This window comes from Pogona vitticeps, chromosome 4 (genome assembly GCF_051106095.1).
Source record: "Pogona vitticeps strain Pit_001003342236 chromosome 4, PviZW2.1, whole genome shotgun sequence".
NCBI classification, from domain to species: domain Eukaryota; kingdom Metazoa; phylum Chordata; class Lepidosauria; order Squamata; family Agamidae; genus Pogona; species Pogona vitticeps.
In genome coordinates, this window is record NC_135786.1 from 207,125,476 (window position 1) to 207,150,926 (window position 25,451).

Here is a 25,451-nt window from a genome sequence, read left to right on the forward strand (position 1 = left end):
TTCTGATCTCCATCTTTATGGTTCTTTCAGACTTGGACTTGCCCTTCAAATGTGGGATCCTTTCAAAAAGAAGCCTGTCATCTTGCAGGCCTTTGAAGAAAAGACAGTACCCCATAAATGAGGACTCATATTTACTCCTTACACCATCCCATTTAGCATCTCTAGATCTCATCATAAGCATGGGACAAACAGCAGTACACAGCATTCATTTCTAATTAAGCTTCAATGTAGACTGTTAGAAATAAGTGAGGAATCCAGCTTTTCTAGGAAAGTAGGGTTTCAAAAATGGCGGTATTGAACACTAAGCTGATGCTAGGGTTAGAAAGGAGGTCTTGTATTTCCCTTGACAAGCTTGAAATTATTATGGAATCCCAAGTTTCTTGACTAGAATAACATCTTCATCTTGTCTAAACAATACAATGTCAATTGCTCATCAAGATTTGGAAAATGGGACTTCCTCTGCTTCTACAGAGGCCTTTCTGGGCAGAAACAGAAACATGTAAGTTGCATATAAAAGCAGCTATTTTTCAACAGGGCTCATTGAATTAAAATGCAAATGCATCCTGTAGATCATGCGCTGTTAGGCACATAGGGTGGTATGTCTGAAAGGATATAACTGATTATCTAGGGTTACACCAACATTCTGTTTACATAAATTGAATTTTAAAAAGTGCACAGCAAATATTCCAAGGTTTCAGATGGTTAAACACATGAGGAAATAGCAACGGGTATGGCATTTGAATGTGGTGCGCAACTTCTCAGAACAATTCAGATCATTAAGTAGTCTCTCTCTTATTCTGAAACTGCTGTGAAGATCAATCTCATTGTCATGTAATTGCCACACTGTTTGGTGCTTGCACTCATACCATACGGAAACCCCCTTTTAAATATGCAAAGGAATGTTGTAAATAACTCAACGTTACTGTTAAGTAGGCTCTCAATCTGCAGCCAAGCCAAGAAAAAGAAGGGACAGGGGGAAGGAAGCAATTTTTTTCAAGACTAGTGGGTTTAACTACCTAGTTTCTCTTCTGCAATTAGAACTCAGAGTGGCAACGTTTTTTGGCTTAGAGTTAAGAGCACCTTCATGGCGAATGCTGTATTTTCTTGGGAACCAGTGATACAAGCATTCCTGACTGTGCAGGAGCACCTTGTCAGTGGCATTTTTTCTGTATTTGCCATGATGCATAAGAAAGCTATATATGCACCCATGCAAAAATACCACATAAACTATAACTTCCTTGGCTTACATATTTTGCAGTGGTGTAGACTTATCGAAGAGGAAGAAACAAATGTAGCCCAGCCTTACACCTTGTAAGACACAGTTTGTGTCAATGTGTATATAAAATAGAGTAGTAAAGAAGGAAGTATACAGTAACAATTTTGAATTTTTTTTTTCATTTTGGATTCTTGCAGGGGTTTGCTTTTTTGTTTTTGTATTTTTGATGTACAGGCTATTTTATTTTACACAAAAGGCAAACGTCTATTTATTGATTTCGAATATTTTAACCCACCTTTCTCCTTTAAAAGGACCCAAGGTAGCTCCAACAATTAAAAAACAGTATTTAATTTAGTAACAATGAGTTTACAATACTAAAAGGATCAATGAATGCAATACTAGAAAACATAAGCAACACCAAAAATACATTCAATGCAGTAAGTTACAACAATCCATTAAAAAAAAAACCCATTTAGCAGTAAAGATGAGGCTATACATATTCGTATACAAAGACCCACCCACAGGTGGATATAACAAGGGTCCACCCTCTGGGGCCGGACCATCCACTCACCTTCCACTGTGGCTGCACGCTCCGCGCTCACTTCCTATCACTTCGGAACTCGCGGTCTGCAAGCCACTCCTGCCAGGAAGCAGAAGGATGAGCCTCGCTGCAAAGTCAATGAGTGGCTCGCAGGCTGTGAGCTCCAGATCGATAGGAAGGGAGTGCAGAGCCTGCGGAAACAGCGGAAGGTGAGGGGATGGTCTGGCCCCAGGGGGCTGGACCTTCCTTATGTCCACTTGTGTGAAGGTATTCACATTCATATACAAATACCCCATCTCTATTCAGCAGCTATTATTTCTGTGTTTCGGGTCATTTTTTGTGTGTATCCCCATACATATTTGCTGGCACACCAGAGGTTCTAAAGGTTCATTTAAAACTACAGTAGGACCCCCATATCTGATTTTAGAATCTTAATATATCTTTAATTGCTTTTTAACTATGATATTTGTATAGTGTTTTTAACTCTGTTGTTTCATCTATTGTAAGCTGCCTTGGATCCCCTATCGGGAGAAAGACACCATATAAATACTTTAAAATAAATAAGATAGCCATCCATGCAGAAAATGTACCTAATACTGTACACATTTCCCCCTTTCTTAAAAGCAAAGGAAATGTAGTCTGAAAGTATTCTACAGGATTCCCCCACCCCCACCCTGCTTACTATCTCCAGCAGATTGCTTTTTGGCAGACATTTGAAAAATGTTCTTGCCAAACTCTCTCTCTGGCAGATGGTAACAGCTGGGTTGATACTGACTTTGAATAAGTGCTGAAGAAACCATTCTCAAGAGTTCATTGTATTATCCCTATCCTTTTTTTTCTTGCTGATGACTTCTCATTGTACTAATGTATAATTTTGTGAAGAAAGTGGACAAAAAAAGAGCAGAAATAGTGAATGGAAAGGCTCTGCTTTTTTAAAAATTCAAGGTCTCTAAATATCCCTAAAGCAATATAGTACTTTTTGATATACTTGAAAGCCACGGTTGTACATGAAAGTACATTATATTGCTGATATTTTTGTAACCATATTTTTAAAAATACACTGGAATTATTGGAGCAATTAGAAGGACTTCTCCATGATAATCTCTTCTTTTCATTAGACTATTTTAAATTTCCTTTTAAAAACACAATTAGCAATCAAACTAAGTAAAGGAAGAAGCTGAGATTTTGTCACTTTGATTGCTGCTGCAGGCGTTTAGAATGTACTTACCTCCAACATTTTCTAAAAAGGAAATAGCAACAGCATGTGAAATCGGCATTAGCATTAGTTTCTACAGTATCCACACCAGAGTCTGAACTTGTATTTAAATATGATCCACAATGACTCAAATGTGATCATAGCAAAATCACACTGGATTTCTTTTACTGATTCTCCAAAAGGTGACTTCCGCCGTCGACTTCATATTGATGCAGACAGCTGTCTGGAAAGTCTCATTAAGTGTTAATTTTCTAAAACTGGCTTGGGCTTTTCTTTGCAGGCAGGCAGCCATTCCAAAATGTCTCATTTAATCCCAAGGGAGGGAAAAAGATGGCTTCACCTTAAATCAGTGGTCCCCAACCTTTTTGGGACCATGGACTGGTTGGGGGGGCAGGATCTGTGCATGGGGCAGGCTCCCACACACTCACAAGTGTGTGTGTCACGGTAACGTGCATGCACAACACACCCCTGTGCGAGCGCGACACCCCTCCCATGAGCATGACACACACCCTGCACAAGCATGACCCTCCTGCGCAAGCACAACACTCCCACCATGCATGGAGGCGGAGATCCGTCTCCACGGCCCAATTCCGACAAGCTCACATGGACCAGCACCGGGACCCCTGCCTTAAACAGTCCAGAAGCTAAAACATCAAGATGAAAATGATTAACTGTTTCACTGCAGAACTGGACCTTGAATAAAAATGGTGCAGTTCTATTACTGAAATGAAGCAGGTTCACAAGGTTCATAAGTGGCCACTGGGGGCAAAGAAGGCTGGTGTCTCTCCTCCATAGAGCCGGACCACCACATTTCATCCCCCATAAACACACATCCACATTAAAGTGAGTTTCAGCAGAGTCAAACCAGCCAGGTTCTTTTAGCATATAATGCAGTAGATTCCTCCGACATTTATCTATATCCCTAGCAATAAAAATACAACATTAAAACATCAGATTGCTCACAATTTGTTGCTTTTCTGTGCCATTCAGTTGTCTCACCATAGTGTAGGCCTAGTCTCTCCAGTCCTACCTGCATGGGTGTCAACTAACAAGACGTATCTCTAACCCGGGCACTCAGCAGGGATTCAGGAATTCCAGCAGTGCAAATAGCCAAAGATCACTGGGGATGGAGGTGTTGCCCTCAGCAGTTTCTCCAAGACCAAACCAGCACTTTTAGGCAGTAGTTGCCAGTCCTACCCAATGTCCAACTGCAGCAACTCTGAGGCTATCAGAAGGAGGCCAACTCTCAAGAAGGGTTTTGTTGTTGTTTTGCTAAGGAGTATTTTCTTCTTCAGCCAATCCATTTGTTAAAATGATTTTGTTTTGCTTGTTTGGGTATGTTAAAAATATAAGGTTTTGGTAAAGACTAAATGGGGGAATTTAGAGGGATCCAAGCCACATTTAAAAAGCTTTTATATTTGGTGCAATCTATTTGATCTATTTGACCAATCCTTCCATTCACACCGGAGACGTTTCTTCTCCCATAAGTAGGATCCAGGCAGCACTTTAGATCACTCCAATTTCTTCCTCTTTTGATTACTGGCATCTTCTCCCCACCCTCCTTTTAACATGCATTGTGTTCTCATCATTTTTCATTACTCTAAGGAGAGCCCCTAAGGACTGATAAGGAAAAGGCATCAAATTTGAAAAGTTCCTATGAACATGCTTCCGGAAGTGCTTTTGAAACGTAACTTCAAAAGTATCTCAAATATGATACTCAGTACATCAATTAAGTACCTTTGATTGCACTTATGTTACTTTTGAAATTACACCCCCCATTACAAAAATAAGTCACTTGTTGCAGATGAGTGCTACTTGTAATTCATAGTTTTTCAGGTTTTGCAGACAATACAGTAGTCTTTCATAAAGCAAAAACTTCCCTGTCCTATTCTAGATGCTCAGCAGGATAAACTTTAGGAGTATGAATAGACCATAGTATTAATTTGCTTATTTCAAGGAATTGAGTCTTGAAACTTGTCCAAATTTTTTTAAGACAAAGGATACAAAGGAGGCATGTAATCACTCTTTCCTTTATTACTCTTTGGCAGGCTCTAACATCTGCCAGCTTGGGATTTGTTATTATCCAGACAGCAACTGGAATTTCTCCACTTGCGACACTCTGTATTCCCTCCAGGCTCTCTATTTAGCCATCTGAATGCACTGAAATGGCAGTTTTCTCTTTCCCTTCTTGGGGGATATTTGTCTTTTGTTTCAGGCCTAACATAGAAGTACTGTATACAGTATGCTGGGTTTATTTTACAACCCCTTGTCCCCTCTTCGCCTGTTTTAGTCAATGGCTTTGTTTGAGTTTGGCCTTGACTCTGATTTGATGCTCATTTCAAACACAGGAAACTGCAGAGAGCAGGGTCTAACGGTGGATCGCTGATGATGGAAAAAAGAGGTCCTTCCCAATGTGCACCCACAATACCAGTTCCAGAGGTATGAGAGTCTCTTTGGAGCTGGTTTCCTGGAGGTTTAGGTGGCTTCATAGGGGAGGAAAAGGAAATATATTTTCATTGTGATCATGAACAAAATGTTGGATTTAGTCCAGAATGGCAGCCTGCCCTGCTTAGACACACACCAACTACTGCTGCAAAATACATCTCTGCTATTCTGCTCAAGCACCTGACTATAAATGTGAGATTTTGACCAATGAACCATGAAGACTGCGTATGATTTTGATTTGATTACAGGTTGGATATAATTAACTTGGTGGCGTTCAGGAACAGATGATGTCAGGCAAAGATCACTGAATAGACATATGGCTTTCCAGCAGCTTTTTTTCCAAGCATGTCTATTATCAGAGCTATCATCTTCTGGTTAATAGCAAACAGTGCTCACAAATACTTGCAAATTACAATTCCGTTTCAACAGATTCACTCAAAATATTTCAGTCCTAATAGGTAGCATTGATAGATCCAATCCAATACAAATTAGGCAGCATGATTTTCTACAGAAAACCATGAAACAGAATGTTCAATCCACTACATCCTAAGTAAAGAAACTCACAACTTCCATTTTAAAAAGTGAAACATATTTCAATATAAGTGTGCAAACCATCATAACGTGATTTATTGACATACTTTAGTGAGATTTTGTCAGGATTAACCTCTGCTGAATTATGCCCATGTGTCCGACCTGAAAGAAGTACATCATACATAACACATTTATGATCCATTGGAATTAATTGGAGTTAAGGACACAGTTTAACAATTCCACTGATTTATCCTCTGCTGAAGCATACTTTTATTGTACATTCACGGTTCTATCTTAAGAACTCAAACAGCTTCATGAATGTATACAACAGGACTCCCGTCTACTCACGGGATCAGTATCCACTGATTCCTCTGGCTGGAAACATTCCCGGAAATATTTATTTATATCTATTTCCAGGGTGTTTTTACCAGATATTACAACTGATTGGTTCAAAATTGGGAAAGGAGTACGACAAAGCTGTATATTGTCTCCCTGTTTATTTAACTTATATGCAGAATACATCATGCGAAAGGCTGGACTGGAGGAATCTGAAGCTGGAATTAAGATTGTCGGAAGAAATGTCAACAACCTCCGATAGGCAGATGATACCACTCTGATGGCAGAAAGCGAGGAGGAATTAAAGAACCTCGTAATGAGGGTGAAAGAGGAGAGTGCAAAAAATGGTCTGAAGCTCAACATCAATAAAACTAAGATCATGGCCACTGGTCCCATCACCTCCTGGCAAATAGAAGGGGAAGATAAGGAAACAGTGACAGATTTGATCACTGCAAATGGTGACAGCAGCCACAAAATTAAAAGACGCCTGCTTCTTGGGAGGAAAGCAATGACAAACCTAGACAGCATCTTAAAAAGCAGAAACGTCACTGTGAAGTGAAGAAGACAAGTATGCCGTCTTCAGAGACACAAGCCACCGTGACCGAGAGTGGATGTGCCAAGGGCATATTAATAGACTTAGACCCAGAGGAAGTGATACCTAGTCGACCCGCGGAAGTATGCTTGGTAGAGGAAGGAGGGGAGGAGATGGATCTGATCATATGGGAGGATATAAAAGGGGGTGAGGAAGCGCACGTTTTTGGTTGGACAGGAGATGGAGCTATGAGTGGAACAGTAAGTCGAGGGGTACAAACCAATCCCATGCTCGATACAGGGACAGCCGGAATATCTCAAGCCTTCCCTAATCTGCAGTGGGGAGGTGGATTACTGCCAGATCCTACTTTTCCTGATGCCAAAGGAAGAGGATTGGACCCATTAGAATGGACAGTGGTTGTGTACCCCCGCAACCACCCTGGGGGGAGGAGAGTGATCAGACCTGGTCCCTCTTTCCAACAGAAGCCTCCAGAGGGGGATTGGGCCCGTCACCTGTGCTGTGGCACGGTGTGCACGGTGAGGAGCGTCCCACTGAGACCATTAACCGATCGGGAACGTTTTGGCCCGGCTCCTTTTTGAAGCAAGATGTTTTATTACCCAATGTTAAAGTAAAGATGTACAACTTGTTATCAGAAGTAGATTCATTAGATCCTTTTGATTCTGTGGAACTTAGCGCGGTTAGGAATAAAGAAGTTGTTGTTGAAAGTTTGGAACAGCCTCCTACTCTTTTTCCTGCCTTTACTACCAGTGCGCCCCCGGCGAAAGACGAAACCCGTTACAGTCACCGTGCCAACATAGGTCCTCATAGTCAAAGCTATGGTTTTTCCAGTAGCAATGTATGGAAGTGGGAGCTGGACCATAAAGAAAGCTGACCGTCGAAGAATTGATGCTTTTGAATTGTGGTGCTGGAGGAGACTCTTGAGAGTCCCCTGGACTACAAGGAGATCAAACCTATCCATTCTGAAGGAAATCAACCCTGAGTGCTCACTGGAAGGACAGATCCTGAAGCTAAGGCTCCAATACTTTGGCCATCTCATGAGAAGAGAAGACTCCCTGGAAAAGACGCTGATGTTGGGAAAATGTGAAGGCAAGAGGAGAAGGGGACGACAGAGGATGAGATGGTTGGACAGTGTCATTGAAGCAACCAACATGAATTTGACCAAACTCCTGAAGGCAGTGGAAGACAGGAGGGCCTTGTGTGCTCTGGTCCATAGGGTCACGAAGAGTCAGACAGGACTTAATGACTAAACAACAACAACATTTACCAGAACTAGCTGCTAGAGGGAGCCAGAGACCATGCAATATATAGCATTCAATACACCCATGTTCTTCTGTATCCATGGAGCCGGAGGGGCTTGGAACCAATCCCCTTAGGATACTGCAGTTCTACTGCATTTATTAAATGAGTTGCATCCAAACTTATGCATACTTAGGGTACACTCACTGATATCAGTCATAAAGTCTCATCAATTTGAATAGCTCGATTCCAGTTATTCCCAAGTCAGGATTGGTTTCATGTCACAGATATGTAACACAATATAGGATCTGGACATGAATGAAATGACCAAAACTGGCCGTAAATTTCTGTAAAAAAGTACCGGTATGTACAGCTTATATTTGATTTCTAATACATATTCCATATTTTATAAATAATTGAACATCTTAATTAATATACGTACTAGAATCAAACCTAATAAAAACATACATAAGAATATTGTTTAGCTTCATTAAGGTATACTTTTTGAGCTTCCAACTCAAAAAATAAAATGACCGACTTATTTTATTTTGCTGTTTATTTTATTAAAAATACATTGTTCATAATAAATTGCATTTTTTTCTCTGCTAACACACATACAATCAAGGAAAGAAAGTAAATACAAAATAGCCATCAATGACTCAGTTGGATAGGAAACTGCTTATACCGCAGAACCCAAAACAACCATCTGTTCAAGGAAAAACATGATTTGGTGTTCAGTCAAGTAATAACTGAATGCTTTATCTTTTGCTGAAAGCCTTTGAGAATGAAATCCTTGATCACAAGATATTTTTTGCAGATATCTCTGGACATGGAGCAAGAGAAATCTTCAATCTGAACTGAATTGAGACACCCGTCCTATTTGGACCACAGACTGTCAGTCTGTCCATCTATCTTTCAACTCAATGGTGGGGCAAATGATAGTCCTCCCAGGCCAGACCTCCTTGGTATTTTTGTTTGGTCTTTCTTAATGAAAATATTGTCCAACTTTGGGTTTTGTTCTATTCCTAGATGGGTAGCTTTTCAAAAATGTTTTTTATAGATTAATGGAAGAGGATATACAGTGGTGCCTCGCTTAACGAGCGCACCGTTTAACGAAGAATCCGTATAGCGATCCCTTTTTTTTTAATTTTAATGCCCGCGGATGACCCGAAATGCCCCCCCGCAGCGTTTTCGCGACCTCCGTACGCAAGGGGAGGGCGCGAAAACACTGATAGGGACCATTTCGGGTCATCCGGCGGCCATTTTGGAGCCGCCGATCAGCTGATCGGCGGCTCCAAAATGGCCACCGGACGCGAAAACATCGCTGGAGGAGTAAGTTTGGACGCTTATTGGAACGCAATAAGCTAAGTTTAATGCGTTCCAATAGGCTTTCCTTACCCGCACAGCGATGTTTTCGTATAGCGAAGGTTAATCCGGAACGGATTAACCTCGCTATATGGGGCACCACTGTACTGTAAATGGTGCCTAGCTCAGAAATAGTGGGCAAAACCTGACCACTGCTGAACATACTGTAAGTAAGTACAATTTATTACCAAGAGTTAAGCCTTTCCCTCTTATACAAGCGGGGTTTTGACATGCTTAATTTTAGCCATTTTGTGTTGAGTTCAATGTTATGCTATGTTCATGTTTTATATAGACTGGATTCTGCTGTGATCTTTCAATATGTCGAAATCTGCTTGATTCTGATTTCTTGAGTTATAATTCTCAGAGTGGCTCCTTGTCAGAATATACTGCTTTGACCAGAGGGTGTCAGCTACATATTCCCACTGAGCCATAAAGCTGAATTGTTATGAAGACGGAGAAATACCATGCATATTGCCCATAAATATGAAAATGTACAAGAAAGTGTGTTTGAAAAAGAGAGCATTGGTTCTGGGGAACTCCCATCACTAAGTGGAATACAAAAATCGTCCATGAAATATGGAATTATGGTGCTAACCTGTTCATACAATAAAATGTACATTTAACTGTCATTGGAAGAAATGTATAAAACAAGCAATAGCTGGACCACGTATATTAGGACATTGGAAGCAGTTTGGTCCACAAGCTATTTAGTCATATAATATTTCATCCACACAGCAGTATTATAAAGGCAGACACTGGAACACAAATCAAGTATCAGAAGACAGAGATGATGACATGCCCAAATGCAAGGATTTCTAATAAGATGAAACATGCTGTCACTTGTGAGGTTTATGGGTATTGACTGAACCTTGAAAGCGTCAGGAGAACAGCAGGCAGAAATAACTGATTATAATAATGAGGACACAGTGGATAGAAGAATTAGACCTAGCATGACCAAATCATAATAAATGCTAAGACAAATTAACTGAATTTTACACGGCTATCATTGGCAAAGAGGTCTTTAACCTTTGAATTAACTACAGTATGTAGTTTTGCTTGGTTGCAGCAAATAATATGGCTGATTCTGAAAGTGGAAGGGAATGCTCAGAAACATAGTGGCTGAGGTCTTTGTTACACAACACCTCTAGGCTAGATTCCTCTGAAAGGGAACTGCCAGTTTTCATAAACACTGGCTTTTGAATGAGCTCCAATGTCTGACATGGTTTGATGTATTCATTCCATTGTTTTCACCTTGGATTCACTTTTATTTTGGTGCAAAGCTTGAAATGAACTGATCTGTGAATTGCAGCTAAGAATTTGCTTTATTCTGACAGATGAGATGTAGACAAATATTGAACAATCTATAAGCAGAAGTGAAATGAACATGTTTGTTATGCTGGTAGAATAATATAAGGGATGCAGCTTCGTACTCTGGCCCTAAATTTATTTTATTGTAAGCATGCATCAATGATTTTCCATTGATTTGCGTAAGAACTCAAAAGGCTGATTGATCTTTATTTATTTTGGTACTTAAGAACAGCAGAAGGCACTTTACAAGGTATTGTTACACATATAGTCTCCATCTGGAGCAGTTTGAAGTAATGGACATAGCAGCCGCCATCTTTGCAAAGGGCAGCCAGTCTCCCTTTTTACACGCCGTGGCTGCAGAGGGCAGATGGAGACCTCAGTGGCAATGGCGGCGCCAATTACGGTGGGGGGCATTTGTGGGGGTGGTGGGGGAAATTGGCAGAGGTAGCAGGGGAGGCAGCGCGGGGTGTGTGGGGTCAGGTTTTTTTAGGAACCCCCCACATGAATCGGCAAATAAATGTGTGCTTTGTCAGTTCATGGGGGCAGCTTCGTGGTTCGACTCACCGAAATAGTGAGTCGTCCCCATCTCTATTCATGACGTCTGACCTCAGAATCCGAATTGATTCAACCAAAATCTTAACTGATATTTATATCTGTAATATGTTTCAAAAGGCTCTCATTTATTTTCCATTGTCTCATTTATCTTAAGGAAAATGCTGGTTTGGTACAGAATCCACTGTCTTCAGATTTATTGAAAATAGGGAAGTGTCTTAGATTAGTAGGATTTAGACTATTAGATATTTTGCTATTTAAAAATGAGTTCAATACTTTCTCTTTTAAAATCCAGTACTTTGGTTTGGGTGTGGTACTCTTGCTGAAAAAGAGGTTTCAGCTCTTGTTTGGAGTGTAAGAGAAATTGTGCAAGCTTTCCTCGGCTCCAGCACACTCACTGTCACCTTATCGATCATGCAAGCTGTTATCCAGCCAGTCTTGCAAGCAAGGTGAGAGTAAGCACACAACAGGGAGTCTGTCAGAGAGTGTGTGGGATGCTTACACAATCACTCTTTTATGATTGCAATCACTCTTCTATAATTGTATAACACAACAGGATGTTGGACTAAGGAATTTTGTATGAGTTACCATTTCTATTCTGAATCCACGCTGCAGCATTAATTCATTTTTAGCTTGGTAGAAATGATTAGTGCTTGCCAGGTCAGTTCCAGATTTTATAAGGTTAACACTGGCTTTAGAAGACACACAAAAGTCTGCCCTTTGTGGGTAATTGCATTGATGTAACTTTATATTACGTACAGTAGGACCATTGTAACCAGATATGACACTTTGAATTTCATTGTTTGCAGTGAGCTTTATTAACCCTCTGCCTTCTTCTCCCACTGATGTTTAATGACATGTGCCTGGCTTATACCCAGCCTGTAGCTGAAACACTCCTACAGAAGGGCCACCACATGCTACTTTATTCAAGGGAGTAAACTCTTGTCAGTAAATTATTCTTGTGAGTAAACACTTACAAAATGTAGTTTCATGTCATCTCACAGAATTCTGAAATAGCCCACAAATTTGTGAGACCTTTTGCAGAGTGTAAGAGCCAGTGACAAGTATGGTATGTCAGTATTTTCAGCTGCAGAACATTCTTCTCTTTTCTGAAAACTATAGAAATTTAATGTTGAGGATGTTAGAGTTAGTTAATCACCAGTTTGCAGATGGAAATGTGAAAGAAAAAACGTTATTTCATGTTGTCCTAAAATTATAGAAATATCGTATTTTTCTGCGTATAAGATACCCCCATGTATAAGACGCCCCTCCAGGTTTCTAACCCAAAATTCAGAAATCAACACGTATTTTAAACATTACAAAGAAACACATATTTATTTAGTAGTTAGGCAACATTTACATGCCAATACTATATTATGCATCACCCTTACCGCTCACTGTTGCACTGCCTACACCAGGGATGGCTGAGCCCAAGTGCACAAACTGGGGGGAAAAAACAACCAACCCAGTGGGCAACAGCAGCAGAAGCGATGGCAGAAGCGGAAGCAGAAGTGGAGGGGAGAATCCTTGGAATGGAGGTGCCTCCAGACCTCACTCTGGATCCACCTCCAGTCGGGCCCAACCGTGCCACTGTCTATAGCTCAGCCATTAAGAGCACGGCTGGCCTGCCACAGCCAGCACCAGCTGCTCCAGATCCTGGCCCGCCACCCTTTAGGGCACTAGTACCACAGCTGCAGCAGCCTCCTCAGGTTCAGCTGCCAAGAGTAGTGATCTAGCGACTTATAGCTCGCATGCCCACAGAGAAGGCTATTGGCAGTTTCACTTGTGACTGGAGGCAGACTGCTTGCAGAGACACACGGTAGGCAGTTTTGTAACTGCACAGTTTTCTCCTCAACTTACTTCCATGTAAAAGATGACCCTCAATTTTTACTCTAACAATTTTAGGAAAAAATATCACCTTTTACATGGAAAAATACAGTACATCTTATTTTTATGTAGAGAGAGGCGGGAGGTTTAGGCAGCAAATGCTGGGCAGAGTGTGGAATGTTAGACTTTAAGAGGACTTTGTTGCATTACTAATTAGATTTTAATTGCCAGGTTACCATTGCTTTTCTGATACAAATGATTCATTTTGCTATGCATTATTAACACATTGCATTGTCCTTGCCAATGAACCAGAGAAATACAGTAGAAGGAAATGCTCTCTAATCCCCTCCACTGGCCAATTCTGATATTGCACACTGATAATATGAAAAACAACATAAGACCAAAGAACACTTTCTTTGCCATTTTAGATTGATAATAAAATGGGATACAACTGAAACATTCATGTCAAAATGTCTTTAGAAGAGGCTTAAAATGTCCTTAAATACAGTAGTAACTGTGAAAGTACTGTTACTCATTGCACCTAAATAACATACTGTAGAGCTTACATGTTGTGCCTGAAAAGTAAGATTGTAATTGCCAGTTAATACTGTATTATGTGTTGCTGGAAGAGTAACTTTTTACAGTCAACTATCATATTTTTCCGTTTATAACACGTCAACATCATAAGAACCCCACACACACACACTCTTCTAACCCAAAAATTGAGAAAATTTAGTTTTGAGTGTTCAGCCTCTGGGCTCAGAATACTCTGACATTAGGAGTCCCTGTTGAATCTGAGCCTACAGGCTCCACCTCCAACAAGATGTGTTCCAATTGTGTTTATTTTTTCAGCATCAGCTGACATCAGTTCCATAAGGCTCATGATTGGAGAAAGCTAAGTCTCCTGACTGAAGGGAGCCTGATTACAGATGCAAGGTATGTGCTGCTTTGGTCTGTCCTCAGCTACTTCAGCTAAATTCCGTGTAAAAGATGCCCCTCAATTTTTGTAATGATTTTAGGAAAAAGTAGGGTCTTATACACAGAAAAATACAGTACATTGCTTCTAACTATTTTCCTGCAAGCTCTGATGCTGGATATGTGACAACAAGAACAGTGAGGTGCTATAGGCCAGACCATTGTGGGCTATGCCTACCAGTTGAGGCTTGCTTGTGTTCCTAAGGTTGCCTGCTGCCCTTAGGTACTATAAAAATACTATCTTATTGTCGATGTCTAACTAAGATACAGTACATCTGCCAGTCTGGCTGGCTTCTGCAAGTGAATGGCTTGATGTTGTTGTTACTATGTGAGGGGAAAGGGCTATTCACAAGCTTAAATAACAAAGAAAACTTGTTCCACCACTCATCATAACCATCAATTAATTTCACAACTTTTGACTTTGACTTATATTTGTTGGTGTATCTGCCTTTTCCTGCCATTATTTCTCTCCCCCCCCCCCCATACTCCTAAATGTCCTAGTTCATACCCCTGGCGGTAGGAATATCCTAGGTTGGGAATCACTGCTCTAGTGTCTCTGCAGCAAAGATTGGAATTTTTACACCTTGGCTCTTGAGACCAAATAGTTGCCAATTACCCTGTAATTTCCTCCTCACAAACTCACATACACTGCTTGTTTGAAATGCAAAGTGGAGATGGGGAAAGACAACAAAAAGCTGTTTTAACAGCAGCTTTTAACACAAGTTAGGGCTTCCAATTTAGATCATTCACTGGGTATTGTTGTTGTTTAGTCCTTAAGTCGTGTCCAACTCTTAGTGACTCCATGGACGAGAGCATGCCAGGCCCTTGTCCTCCACTGCCTCCCGGAGTTGGGTCGAATTCATGTTGGTAGTTTCGGTGACACTGTCCAACCTTCTCATCCTCTGTTGTCCCCTTCTCCTCTTGCCTTCACACTTTCCCAACATCAGGGTCTTTTCCAAGGAGTATTCTCTTCTCATGAGATGGCCAAATTATTAGAGCCTCAGCTTCAGGATCTTTCCTTGCAGGATCTTTCCTCAGGGTTGATTTCCTTCAAAATGGATAGGTTTGATTTCCTTGCAGTCAGGGGCCTCTCAAGAGTCTCCTCCAGCACCACAATTCAAAAGCATCAATTATTCGGCACTCAGCCTTCTTTATGGTCCAGCTCTCACTTCCTTACATTGCTACTGGAAAAACCATAGCTTTGACTATGTGGACCTTTGTCGGCAAGATGATGTCTCTGCTTTTAAAAATGTTGTCTAGGTTTGTCATCGCTTTACCACCCAACTTCGGGGCTGCTGTCACCATCTGCAGTGATCAGGGAGCCCAATAAAGTAAAATCTGTCACTGCTTCCATATTTTCCCCTTCTATTTGCCAGGAGGTGATGGGACCAGTGGCCATGATCTTTTTTTTTTTCCATATTGAGCTTCAGACCATTTTTGGCACTCTCCTTTCACCCTCATTAAGTTAAATAAGCAGGGAGACAATATACAGCCTTGTAGGCTCCTTTCCCAATTTTGAACCAATCAATTGTTCCATATCCAGTTCTAACTGTGGCTTCCTGTCCCACATATAGATTTCTCAGGAGATAGATAAGGTGGTCAGGCACTCCCATTTCTTTAAGAACTTGCCATAGTTTGTTGTGGTCAACACAATCAAATGCTTTTGTGTAGTCAATGAGGCGGAAGTAGATGTTTTTCTGGAACTCTCTGGCTTTCTCCATAATCCAGCACAGGTTAGCAATTTGGTCTCTAGTTCCTCTGCCCCTTCGAAATCCAGCTTGTATTTCTGGGAGTTCTCGGTCCACATACTGCTGAAGCCTACCATGTAGGATTTTGAGCATAACCTTGCGAAATGAGTGCAATTGTACAGTAGTTGGAGCATTCTTTGGCACTGCCCTTCTTTGGGATTGGGATGTAGACTGATCTTTTCCAATCCTCTGGCCACTGCTGAGTTTTCCATACTTGCTGGCATATCAAATGTAGCACCTTAACAGTGTCACCTTTTAAGACACCAGGTAACATTCACCAGGTAAAAGCTGCCAACAGTGCCAAATTAAGTCAAATTAATGATTTGCCTTGTGGGCATAAGGAGATTTTTCTTTATGTTCTAGTCACCTTTGGTTGATGTGCAGAATTCACCTGGCTGACGTTGAGAGTCCACACTGTCTTGTAGGTGGTGCTGAGCGTGGCCATCAATGGCATCTTATATAATCTGCCACTCTATCCATTACACCACACTGAGTATCGCATATAAAAATATATGTTCTTATATTTCATGAATATAAGGAAGCTGAATCTTTGTAAAACCACACAAAACAATTACTTTCATGTATTGTTATTTTGGAATACATCTTGTAGTGTTATGTAATGTCAGCTGCTTAAAATTCATCATGAAGGATAATAGCAATAATACATCATTTGTTTTTTCTGTTTTAGAAAGGAAAGAAAGCCTAAAACTCTGCTCATTCTGATAAGTTCCTCAGCCCAAAAGATACTACTAGATTGTACGGAACATTGTTATAATATCACTTCCAAAGGGGTGACCATGTTAAATCTATTTTAAAAAAGAAACAAGTCTTTTGGCATCTTAAAGACCAACAGATTTTTGTGGCATATGGTAGCTATTCCTGGCCTAGAGGCCACTTCATACATCTGACTGAGGTGGGCCCTAGTCCAAGAAAACATATGCCATGATAAACAGCTTTTGCAATTTGTGTGTATTCCGCCATCTTGTGGTGGAGGAGTTACACAGGTTCTGTGAGAGATTATTTCTTCCTATAATCATGTGCCATCATCTCAACTGTGATTTATGGCAACCCTTTTAAAGGTTTTCCAGGTAGAGAATACTCAGAAGTGGTTTATCATTCCCTTCTTCTGGAGTCGCCCTGGGACTGGGCAGCTTGCCCAAGGCCACACAGGCTGGTTCTATTCACAGGAAGCAAAGTAGGAATTTGAACTCCCAACTTCTGGCTCCACAGCTAGATATCTAATCCAATGAGCTATCCAGCCATTTTTTAAAAATTGTGGAGGTAGGAGAGACAAGTTAATCTGTTGGGGCACAAATAACGAAGAGTTTTAGTAGTAGGCCCCCATTTAAAAGGGACGTGGTGGTGCTGCAGGTTAAACCGCAGAAGACTCTGTGTTGTAAGGTCTGTAGACCTTCAGCTGTAAGATCGAATCCACGTGACGGAGTGAGCGTCCGTCGCTTGTCCCAGCTCCCGCCAACCTAGCGGTTTGAAAGCATGCAAATGCGAGTAGATAAATAGGGACCACCTCGGTGGGAAGGTAACAGTGTTCCATGTCTAAGTCACACTGGCCATGTGACCACGGAAGATTGTCTTCAGACAAACACTGGCTCTATGGCTTGGAAACGGGGATGAGCAACACTCCCTAGAGTTGAACACAACTGGACAAAAATTGTCAAGGGGAACCTTTACCTTTATAACCCTCTTTAAAAAAATGTGCCATAACTACAAAGTGACTGCCCGTTTTATACCTTTCTAACACAGCATGCTAAATGAGGTAGTTTATCAACTATCACAAGACACTTTTTTTTGGTAACAGATTAATGTGGCTGAAAGTTGTAATATACCAGCTGCTGGCCAGAATCCTGTTAGTTTTTTACCCCAGCATAAGTTTAATGGCACACGCTATAGTGGCAAATCACTGCCAGTTAACAAGTTATCACTTTTATTTCTCATTGCACACGCAGTCACACAAGTGACGTACAACAAGGAATGCAAGAGGCCTCTTGTTAACTAGTGTCAATTTACCCCTGGGATCTATGACTTTCCACTTAGGTAAGTATAACTAGTCAACAGGATCCTGGCAATAAAAAAAAACTCATTAGATTCTCTTTTAATTACTTACACTTTTTCAGGGTCTGGTTTCCTAATGGTGTTCTTTTTCTTTTATAAATTTTGTGGCATTGGCGATAGTTGATCCTACTTGCAAGATGAACTTGTGCATAATTGCTCAAATGTAACATGGTTGTGTTATTCATGTACACAGAATAACAAACTTGCAAATTATCTTTAGAATTAGAGTGACAGGTGAGGGGGGGGAGATTTAAAAAACCTGCACAGAGATGTATATGGAAAAGGCATGTTGTACTCCTTGCCACTCTGTTTTGGAGAAATCACATTTCCCTGCAGACCTTGAAGAAGTTACTGTTTCGGACTACAATTTTCAGAATCCCCTAACAAGCACAGCAAATAGTATGTACCTCTTGCAACGTAAGCTGCTTCCTCAAGTGACTGTATAAACTTATTTTATTTATTTAAAATATTTTTACCCTGCCTTTCTCTTTAGCAATGGCCAAAGGTGGCTTACATCATCAAAAGATAATATTTAAAAACAGCAAGTAAACAGTAAATATTAACAAGGATCAAAAGAATACAACACTTGAAACAGAAAACAAAAGCAACACTAAGAACACATTAAAAGCAGTAAAGCACAACAATCCATTTAAGAACCCCCCCCCCCCCCAGGCAGCCAGTCACTAAGGGAAAGCCTGTCCTAAGAGAAACGTCTTTGCCAGCTTGTAGGACAGCAAAGATGAGGCCAGCTGTGGGAGGGAGTTCCACAGTCTGGGAGCAGCAAAAGAGAAGCTCCCCACACCTCTCTAAATAATAGTATTTATTGTGTGCAGTCAGGTCAATTCTGACTTGTCAACCCTTTGCAGGGCTTCCAGGTAGAGAATTCTCAGAAATGGTTTAACACCCCCCCTTCTTCTGGAGGCATCCTGGGAGTGTGCAGTTTGTCCAAGACTACACCGGCTGTCTCAAGAAGGCACATGGTGGAACTGAATTCTCCATTTCTGGCTCTGAGCCATCCAGCCCCATGCGCTACCCAAAATATAGTGTAGCCCAAAGGATTTTTTTTTTTCTTGTATTCGTGAAGGCTTCGTGAAGGACTTTTATTTCTTCTTCTCGAACTTCGTGCGGTTTTTTGTTTGTTTCATTGACCCCCCCCCCCAAAAAAAAACAGAGGGAGAGAAGACTTCCTTCTAGTTACCAGTCAAAGAACAATTTTATTGCACACCTCAAAACCGTGACTTCTTTTTAAATGAATCAAGCATTCTCAAACAAGCAAGAGACCAGCAGGTTAGGTTTTCGGTCCCCGTGGGAAACCTAATTCCACTTTCCCGCTACGAAGCGAGCACAGCAAGCAGAAAACCTTCCAAAGAAAGTACTGTAGGGACCACAAGAAAACTGAAGTCAAAACGATTGATTTTCCCAGGAGGCTGTGCGCGAGAGGCGGCCTCGAGTTCCGAGCATGTTGAATGGATTTCTGGGAAATGTAGTTTTCCGCTTATTCGACGCCTTACCTTCCCCCCCCCTTTCTCCTTTTGGTCGCCCAGGGTCACGACAAACGCCAGAGAAGATGGCGCGGCCCTTCGCGCACAAGGCGGGGGTGTCGTTAAAGTGGGTGAAGAGCATCTCCGTCCGCTTCTGCCCTTTCGAGTCCAACGTGGAAAGCACCAGGTGAGGAGGGCCTTCGGGGTCTCCTTCTTTCGCTCCTTCGCCCCTAAGAGAGGCTGGACACACACACCCCGGCATTGAGCAGCGGCATCCTTCGCCTGTTTACTCGGAAGTCAGCTCCCCGGAATAGAAAGGCGTTTGATTTCTTTAGGAAGGGGTTCCTTGGGTTTCCAATCTTACTATGCAGTTTTAAACTTGCTTTCTCGGGAGTAAGGCCCTTAAGAGGAAGGGAGGTTATTGTACAGTATTTCATTTTATCCTATTTTTCTCCCAAGGGAAATGGACAACAAGGCGGCGAACAGCAGCTCGAAAAATGCTTGTTTAAAAGCACAATGGGTTAGGATATTAATATTAAAATAGGAGTTATTTATTTGTTATTTTTATTTCTCGGCTGCCTTTTCCCTGAAAAGGGGACCCAAGACGGCTTGCAATATTAAAAGAATAGAATTGAAAACATAGTAAGTTAAACATTAAAAAAAACCCCACAAGAATTAAACCTAAAACAGTATTAGAAATGTCATTAGTTAAAACAGATTAATTAAGCTTACTTCTGAGTAAACATGCTTGAGTTCTCAGGAAACCTTCACAGGTAGGGAAGAAGTAATTCAGTGCCCGGAGGGTTAGGCTGTTAATAATAATAATAATAATAATTTATTGTCATTGTAATATATATGACATATATATATGTCATTGTAATAATGCCACTCAGAGTACCTATGAAAGAAGGTGGCCTCTAATAAGTGACTGCAATGGTGTGCAAGAGTTCCCCAGATTTTCTTTTACTTTCTTAATTTCTATGCAAGCCAAAGAAACCCTGCCAGATAGAAGAACCGCCACACATGTCCATCTTGCCCTGAAGCTGTGTGTTCTGATTTGAATAATTAGCAAGTAATCCCAGGTGAAGGAGTTGATAGGAAGTGGCTCCATAATATGGATGGCAAACCTCTGTGCATTCAGTGGTATAATATATGGACTGAGAAAAAAAAACCCAGTGTTATGTATGTTTGGGCGACACGGCAGAATCAGGTTGCTGTAACCTTCATAGTTAAATGCCAGGCAATAATTTCTGGGCATGAAGAGGTGTCGGTGGTAGTGTAAGAACTTCCCCTGTTGAACTTTTATTCATTGTGTTTTATAGGAGACCTGCCTAAAAAACTGCTGTTTCTGAACAATAATTACACAATATGTTAAATAAATTGTGTGTGTACAAAAAACTATAGCAACTTTTGCACGTAACAGAGCACTAGGTCAAGCTATGAATTTCAGTGTATTGCTGTTGAGGCTTGTCTTTGTAAACTACTCAGAACCTTTTTGGATGAAGAGTGAGATATAAGCACTTTAAATAAATAATGCTGGAGAACTGGCCCAGTTTAAACAATGCCTCATGGAAAACCAAAGAGGTACTTTTCATTTAACTCAATTTACATCGTAAGCAAACAGGGTCTGGCCATGATTTCGCTTCAATCCAGAATAGCGTCTTGGCTATTTCCCTGTTAGTATCTATGAAAAAATAATAATTTATTTGTTGTTGAACCATGCCATTTGCAAGTACTTTGGTTTAACTGTTATGCTTTAGCTAACTACACTATCTTTTGCTTTTAAAAAATGTTTTTTAATATATATATTTGTGTAGCTTTTCAGTTTGTTCCACTTGAAAGGCTTGTAGTTTTCAGCAGTTCTCAGGCAGATAAGGCCAAGGAAAGTTCACTGCAAAGATGAAAACCAAGCAAACGCTTTCCAAAATCATAAAAGTTGCAGTAGTTAGCATCTCCTTTTCTAACATGAATGTGTTTGTATATTACTCTTTGTATATTACTCTTGTTGTGAGAATGGCTGACGGTCGGATTCCAAAAGATCCCCTGTATGGAGAAAAAACGCTCCAGAAAAACTGCAGGGAAACCACCCCAGAGATAGACCACAGTTGCGATACAAGGATATCTGCAAGTGGGATCTGAAGGCCTTATGAATGGGAAACATTGACATCTGAGGGTTCAGCCTGGAGGCAGGCGGTGCAGCATGGCCTCTCCCAATTTGAAGAGACACTTGTTCAGCAGGCCAAGGCAAAGAGGCAATCCCGAAAATCAGGGAGCTGGACAGGGGACAGGTTGTATTTGTCTTCAGCATGGAAGGGATTGTCACTCTTGTATTGGCCTTCTCAGCCACACTAGACCCTGTTCTAAGACCTCTATTCAGAGCATGTTACCATAGTCTCTCAAGACTGAAGGATGCCTACACACAATCTGAAGAAGCATATATGGGTGCAAAAACATACCAGTCATGAGTTTTTGCATTCTACAGACTCTTGAGCAACTGGTATGTCAGAATATTCATCTGCAAGGAGTCGTTTGTCTCAGCGTTGAAGTCTGTGCCCCCGCCCATGTTTCAGAGTTTTGCCATATTTGTTCTTGGGCTTCTGTGCCTGAGATCCATGATCTCTTACACTTCATTTGATAGTGAGGTCTTCTGTGTAAGGATGTATTCAGTTGTATTTTGAACATCTACCCATGTAATTGTTTGGGGGGGGGAATCCTATTTTTGTAGCTTCTTCCAATCTATATTTCTAAAACGTCTTTTCAGACATTTTCTTGAATGCGTGTTTGCAAGGAAAGCCTACAAAACCAACATGAACTGTGATGTGAAAACAGAAGTAAGGCATGATGGATCTGAACCCATAATAGACGTCACATTTGGTAAGAAATGAAGCTTGTTTCATCACCAAGACCAGGGGCTTGTGTGCAAGGTGGCATGCAGGTGGCATCCTGTGTCAAGGCGATTTTTGTAGCCACTGCTCCAATGGTTGGCAGTAGAGTATTATGCAAAAGCTATTGAGCTAAAACAACATGCTCCAGGAGTGGGCAAATCAGAGATTAATCATGGTTTCTGAAGGAGCTTCCAGAACTGCAGCTGCTCTTTAAAGCTAGCTACCTGCTTTTGGAGCATGTGTTTCACCACAAAAAATTGCTTTGGACAAAGAGGAACTAGTTTTCTCCCACTTTCAGTTGCTGTTGTGCTGTCACATTTTGGCAATGTGTAGTAGGGTGTCTAGCACACAGCATGATTTTTAGAGATGTAAAATTACCCTTTGAATTTGTTCACTTGCTCCAACTAATATTCTGTTTTTTGGCATACCAGATATATTTTCAATCTGTTAAGGAACAAAGATACCACATATTAATGTGTCATCTCTATTTGATTTTATAATATTCCAATTTGGAATGGCTCACTTTAGGGCTGTTATTAGTTGGAAATTAGAAATCCTTGTTGATATAGAATATACTGAGCATATTCTGACTTACTTCATGCTCTGTCCACCTCAAAATCTAGAGAACAGATTTGGTCCTTAAACTACAAAGCTTAGCCATCTCTGACTTAAACAAATCAGTATTCGTCTGTATTTCGGGATGCTAGAAAAATTGGTCCCAGTTTACTTACAGAATCCTATTGGGAGGAAAAATGCAGTACAGTATTTATACCAGAAGACTTAAGTGTACTCATGTTTCCTACCTCAAAAGCCATTGCTTTAATCCCTTTCTCTTTCTTTGTAAACAAATTTTGTTGCTGTCCTAGGAAATATTTCTGTTGTACAAATATTGGGGTTTAAGCTTTGTACTGAAATATTCCTGCAGTCTCATCACTCCCTTCCCCTCATTTCAGTTTCCTTTTATTTTGTTAAGAAATAAAAGATTGCATGAATTTACTCCAATGTGTTACCTGTGCCAAGTTTGCAGCAAACTTTGACTCTGCTGACTTTCCATTCTCTGTGTGTGTGTGTTGTCTGGTACGCGTGTCATTTACAGTATTTTTCCGTGTGAAAGATGATACTTTTTCCTAAAATCATTGGAGGGAAAATTGAGGGTCGTTTTTTATGTGAAAGTAAGCTGAGGAGAAAACCATGGGGTAGCAAAACTGCCTACCCTATGCTCATTAGTGGGGTCTGGAGGCACCTCTGTGCCAGGACCCACCCCCTCTGTTTATGCTGCTGCTTCACAGATCTGAAGCAGCAGGTGCTCTTCCTCCTCGCCTGCAAGCGGATCTGGAGTGGCCCCACGGCTCAGGAAATGGAGGGGTAAAGCAGCGATGATCTCAGCCCTTTGATCCTGCAACCCTTTCATCACTGCTTCATCCCTCCATTCAGGGCTTAGGAAATGGAGGGGTAAAGCAGTGATGAAATGGCTGCAGGATCGCAGCCCTTTGATCTGCAGCCCTTTCATCGCTGCTTTCCCCCTCCACTTCCGCAGCCCTTTGATTCTACTTTTGAGGGCCTTAGGAAGTGGAGGGGGAAAGCAGCAATCAAATTTTCTTATTTGGGTTGGAAAAGTGGAGGATGTCTTATACATTGGGTCATCTTATACTGTACGTGGAAAAATTGGGTAAGTAGGGAAGGAAAAGGATGGCAATATTGCCATTGACAGTGTGCTGTGATGCCACTAGATGGCTCACTGTAGTTTTTAAAAAGCTAGTTTTAAACTACAAATGAAGCTAGGATAATTTTTTAAAGGTAATTGGGATGATAAGCACATGTTGTGATGCTATCAGGGCACAGGGCAAATTTAACGTGATCTTAGAGGGGCAAGGATTTGACACAGAGCTCTAGTGTCCATGGAATTGCATCTTCATATGGTAGCTATAAATAGATGTGGGCATCTTTCTGATCTGTGTGATCACTATAATTGGCCATCAGAAAATTTTGTGATGTGGGAAAATTCATATGAGCATAAAACATAATGAGATAGCTCTCTGGGGTTTTTTCTGCACTTTTCCTTTATTCCTGAGCTGTACCTTGTAGAATTTTACGGCCTGTTAAATGTATAAACTTGTTTCCATCACATGTGGTCCCTGTATTGGGAGAAAGGTTGGTTATAAAATAATGAAATCACAATCAGGCTCACATCTAAGTCAGCATATTAATTTATATTATTTTCACATCAGATGCATGCAAATATGTTGACTGTTCTGAGTGAACATTAGATACAGTACAGGAGAATGCTCATTTTTGCTTCTGGGAGTATTGTTAAATGCTTTAGGCATATACATGGAACTCTGTGTGTACTGGTCACAGGTATGTTTTTTTTTAATTTCTGCACATCTTTTGATTTTGAAAAATCTCTTTGCAAGGAACAATTTGTAATCAAAGATGCATTTCTACAAGTGAGTATTTCAAGTTTTAAAACACAGTACTGCACCATATTACAAATATTTTAAAATGTTGAGACCATTCGGAGTATTCATCTGATACTGTTCTGTAAATTGTCATTAATTGCCTTTTGTTTTTCTCTCTCTTTTGTCTTCTGCTTTTTTTAACAGTTGATGGTGAAAAACTGATTATGAAAGCAGCTAACTTAACAATCCGTGACATGTTAGATGTGTTCAAGTCAAAATGTGAACTCAGAGATCTTAAGTCATAAGAGAAATTTGGAAAAGAGAGTTTTTGAAAGCTGGTGAATGAAGAGAGCATATAAAACAGGCAACCAACGTCTTCATTCAGAATGGCAAAGCCTTTATCAACAACTGAAATAAATGTGTGGTGTATATGGAAAGAAGCCAGACTGCTTTTGAGAAATAATTGAATGCTTTTTTTTTATTTTTTTTAAAATAAAATACAGAATTCTAATGGCTCTCTTGTACAACATCCAATACTGCCCCAAAGTCATTCAAATAGGTGGGAAGCCCTTTTCTTTCAGTTATAGCTAGGCAATTGTTTTTCTCAACACCCTTGTTGATTATGGTTTGTTTTTGTTTTGTATATGAGGATGTTCACAGTGTACTCATTTGCCCTAGTCCCTCCTCTTTCCCTGATTTGCTTCCCACATACAGGCAAATTGAGGAAAAAAGAGATTGCTCATTACACTTTTGAGCATTTCTTACTA

General features: G+C 40.7%; 1 protein-coding gene across 1 annotated transcript; it reads left to right on the plus strand.

Annotated features, from left to right (window-relative positions):
- The first annotated feature begins 18,250 nt into the window (after positions 1-18,250).
- MRPL53 (mitochondrial ribosomal protein L53) lies at positions 18,251-25,195 on the plus strand. The gene is made up of 3 exons (XM_020787543.3): positions 18,251-19,587; positions 22,162-22,274; positions 24,889-25,195. Exons 1-3 carry the CDS (start codon positions 19,379-19,381, stop codon positions 24,987-24,989), a joined length of 423 nt encoding a protein of 140 aa, XP_020643202.2. The 5' UTR covers positions 18,251-19,378; the 3' UTR covers positions 24,990-25,195.
- The last annotated feature ends 256 nt before the right edge of the window (positions 25,196-25,451 follow it).

Bases quoted from the DNA above. Each gene is read 5' to 3' on its own strand.
- MRPL53 (XM_020787543.3), top strand. From the start codon at position 19,379: ATGTTGAATGGATTTCTGGGAAATGTAGTTTTCCGCTTATTCGACGCC. The intron at 19,588-22,161 runs GTGAGGAGGGCC...ACGTCTTTTCAG, and splicing joins TCCAACGTGGAAAGCACCAG to ACATTTTCTTGAATGCGTGT. The intron at 22,275-24,888 runs GTAAGAAATGAA...TTTTTTTAACAG, and splicing joins CATAATAGACGTCACATTTG to TTGATGGTGAAAAACTGATT.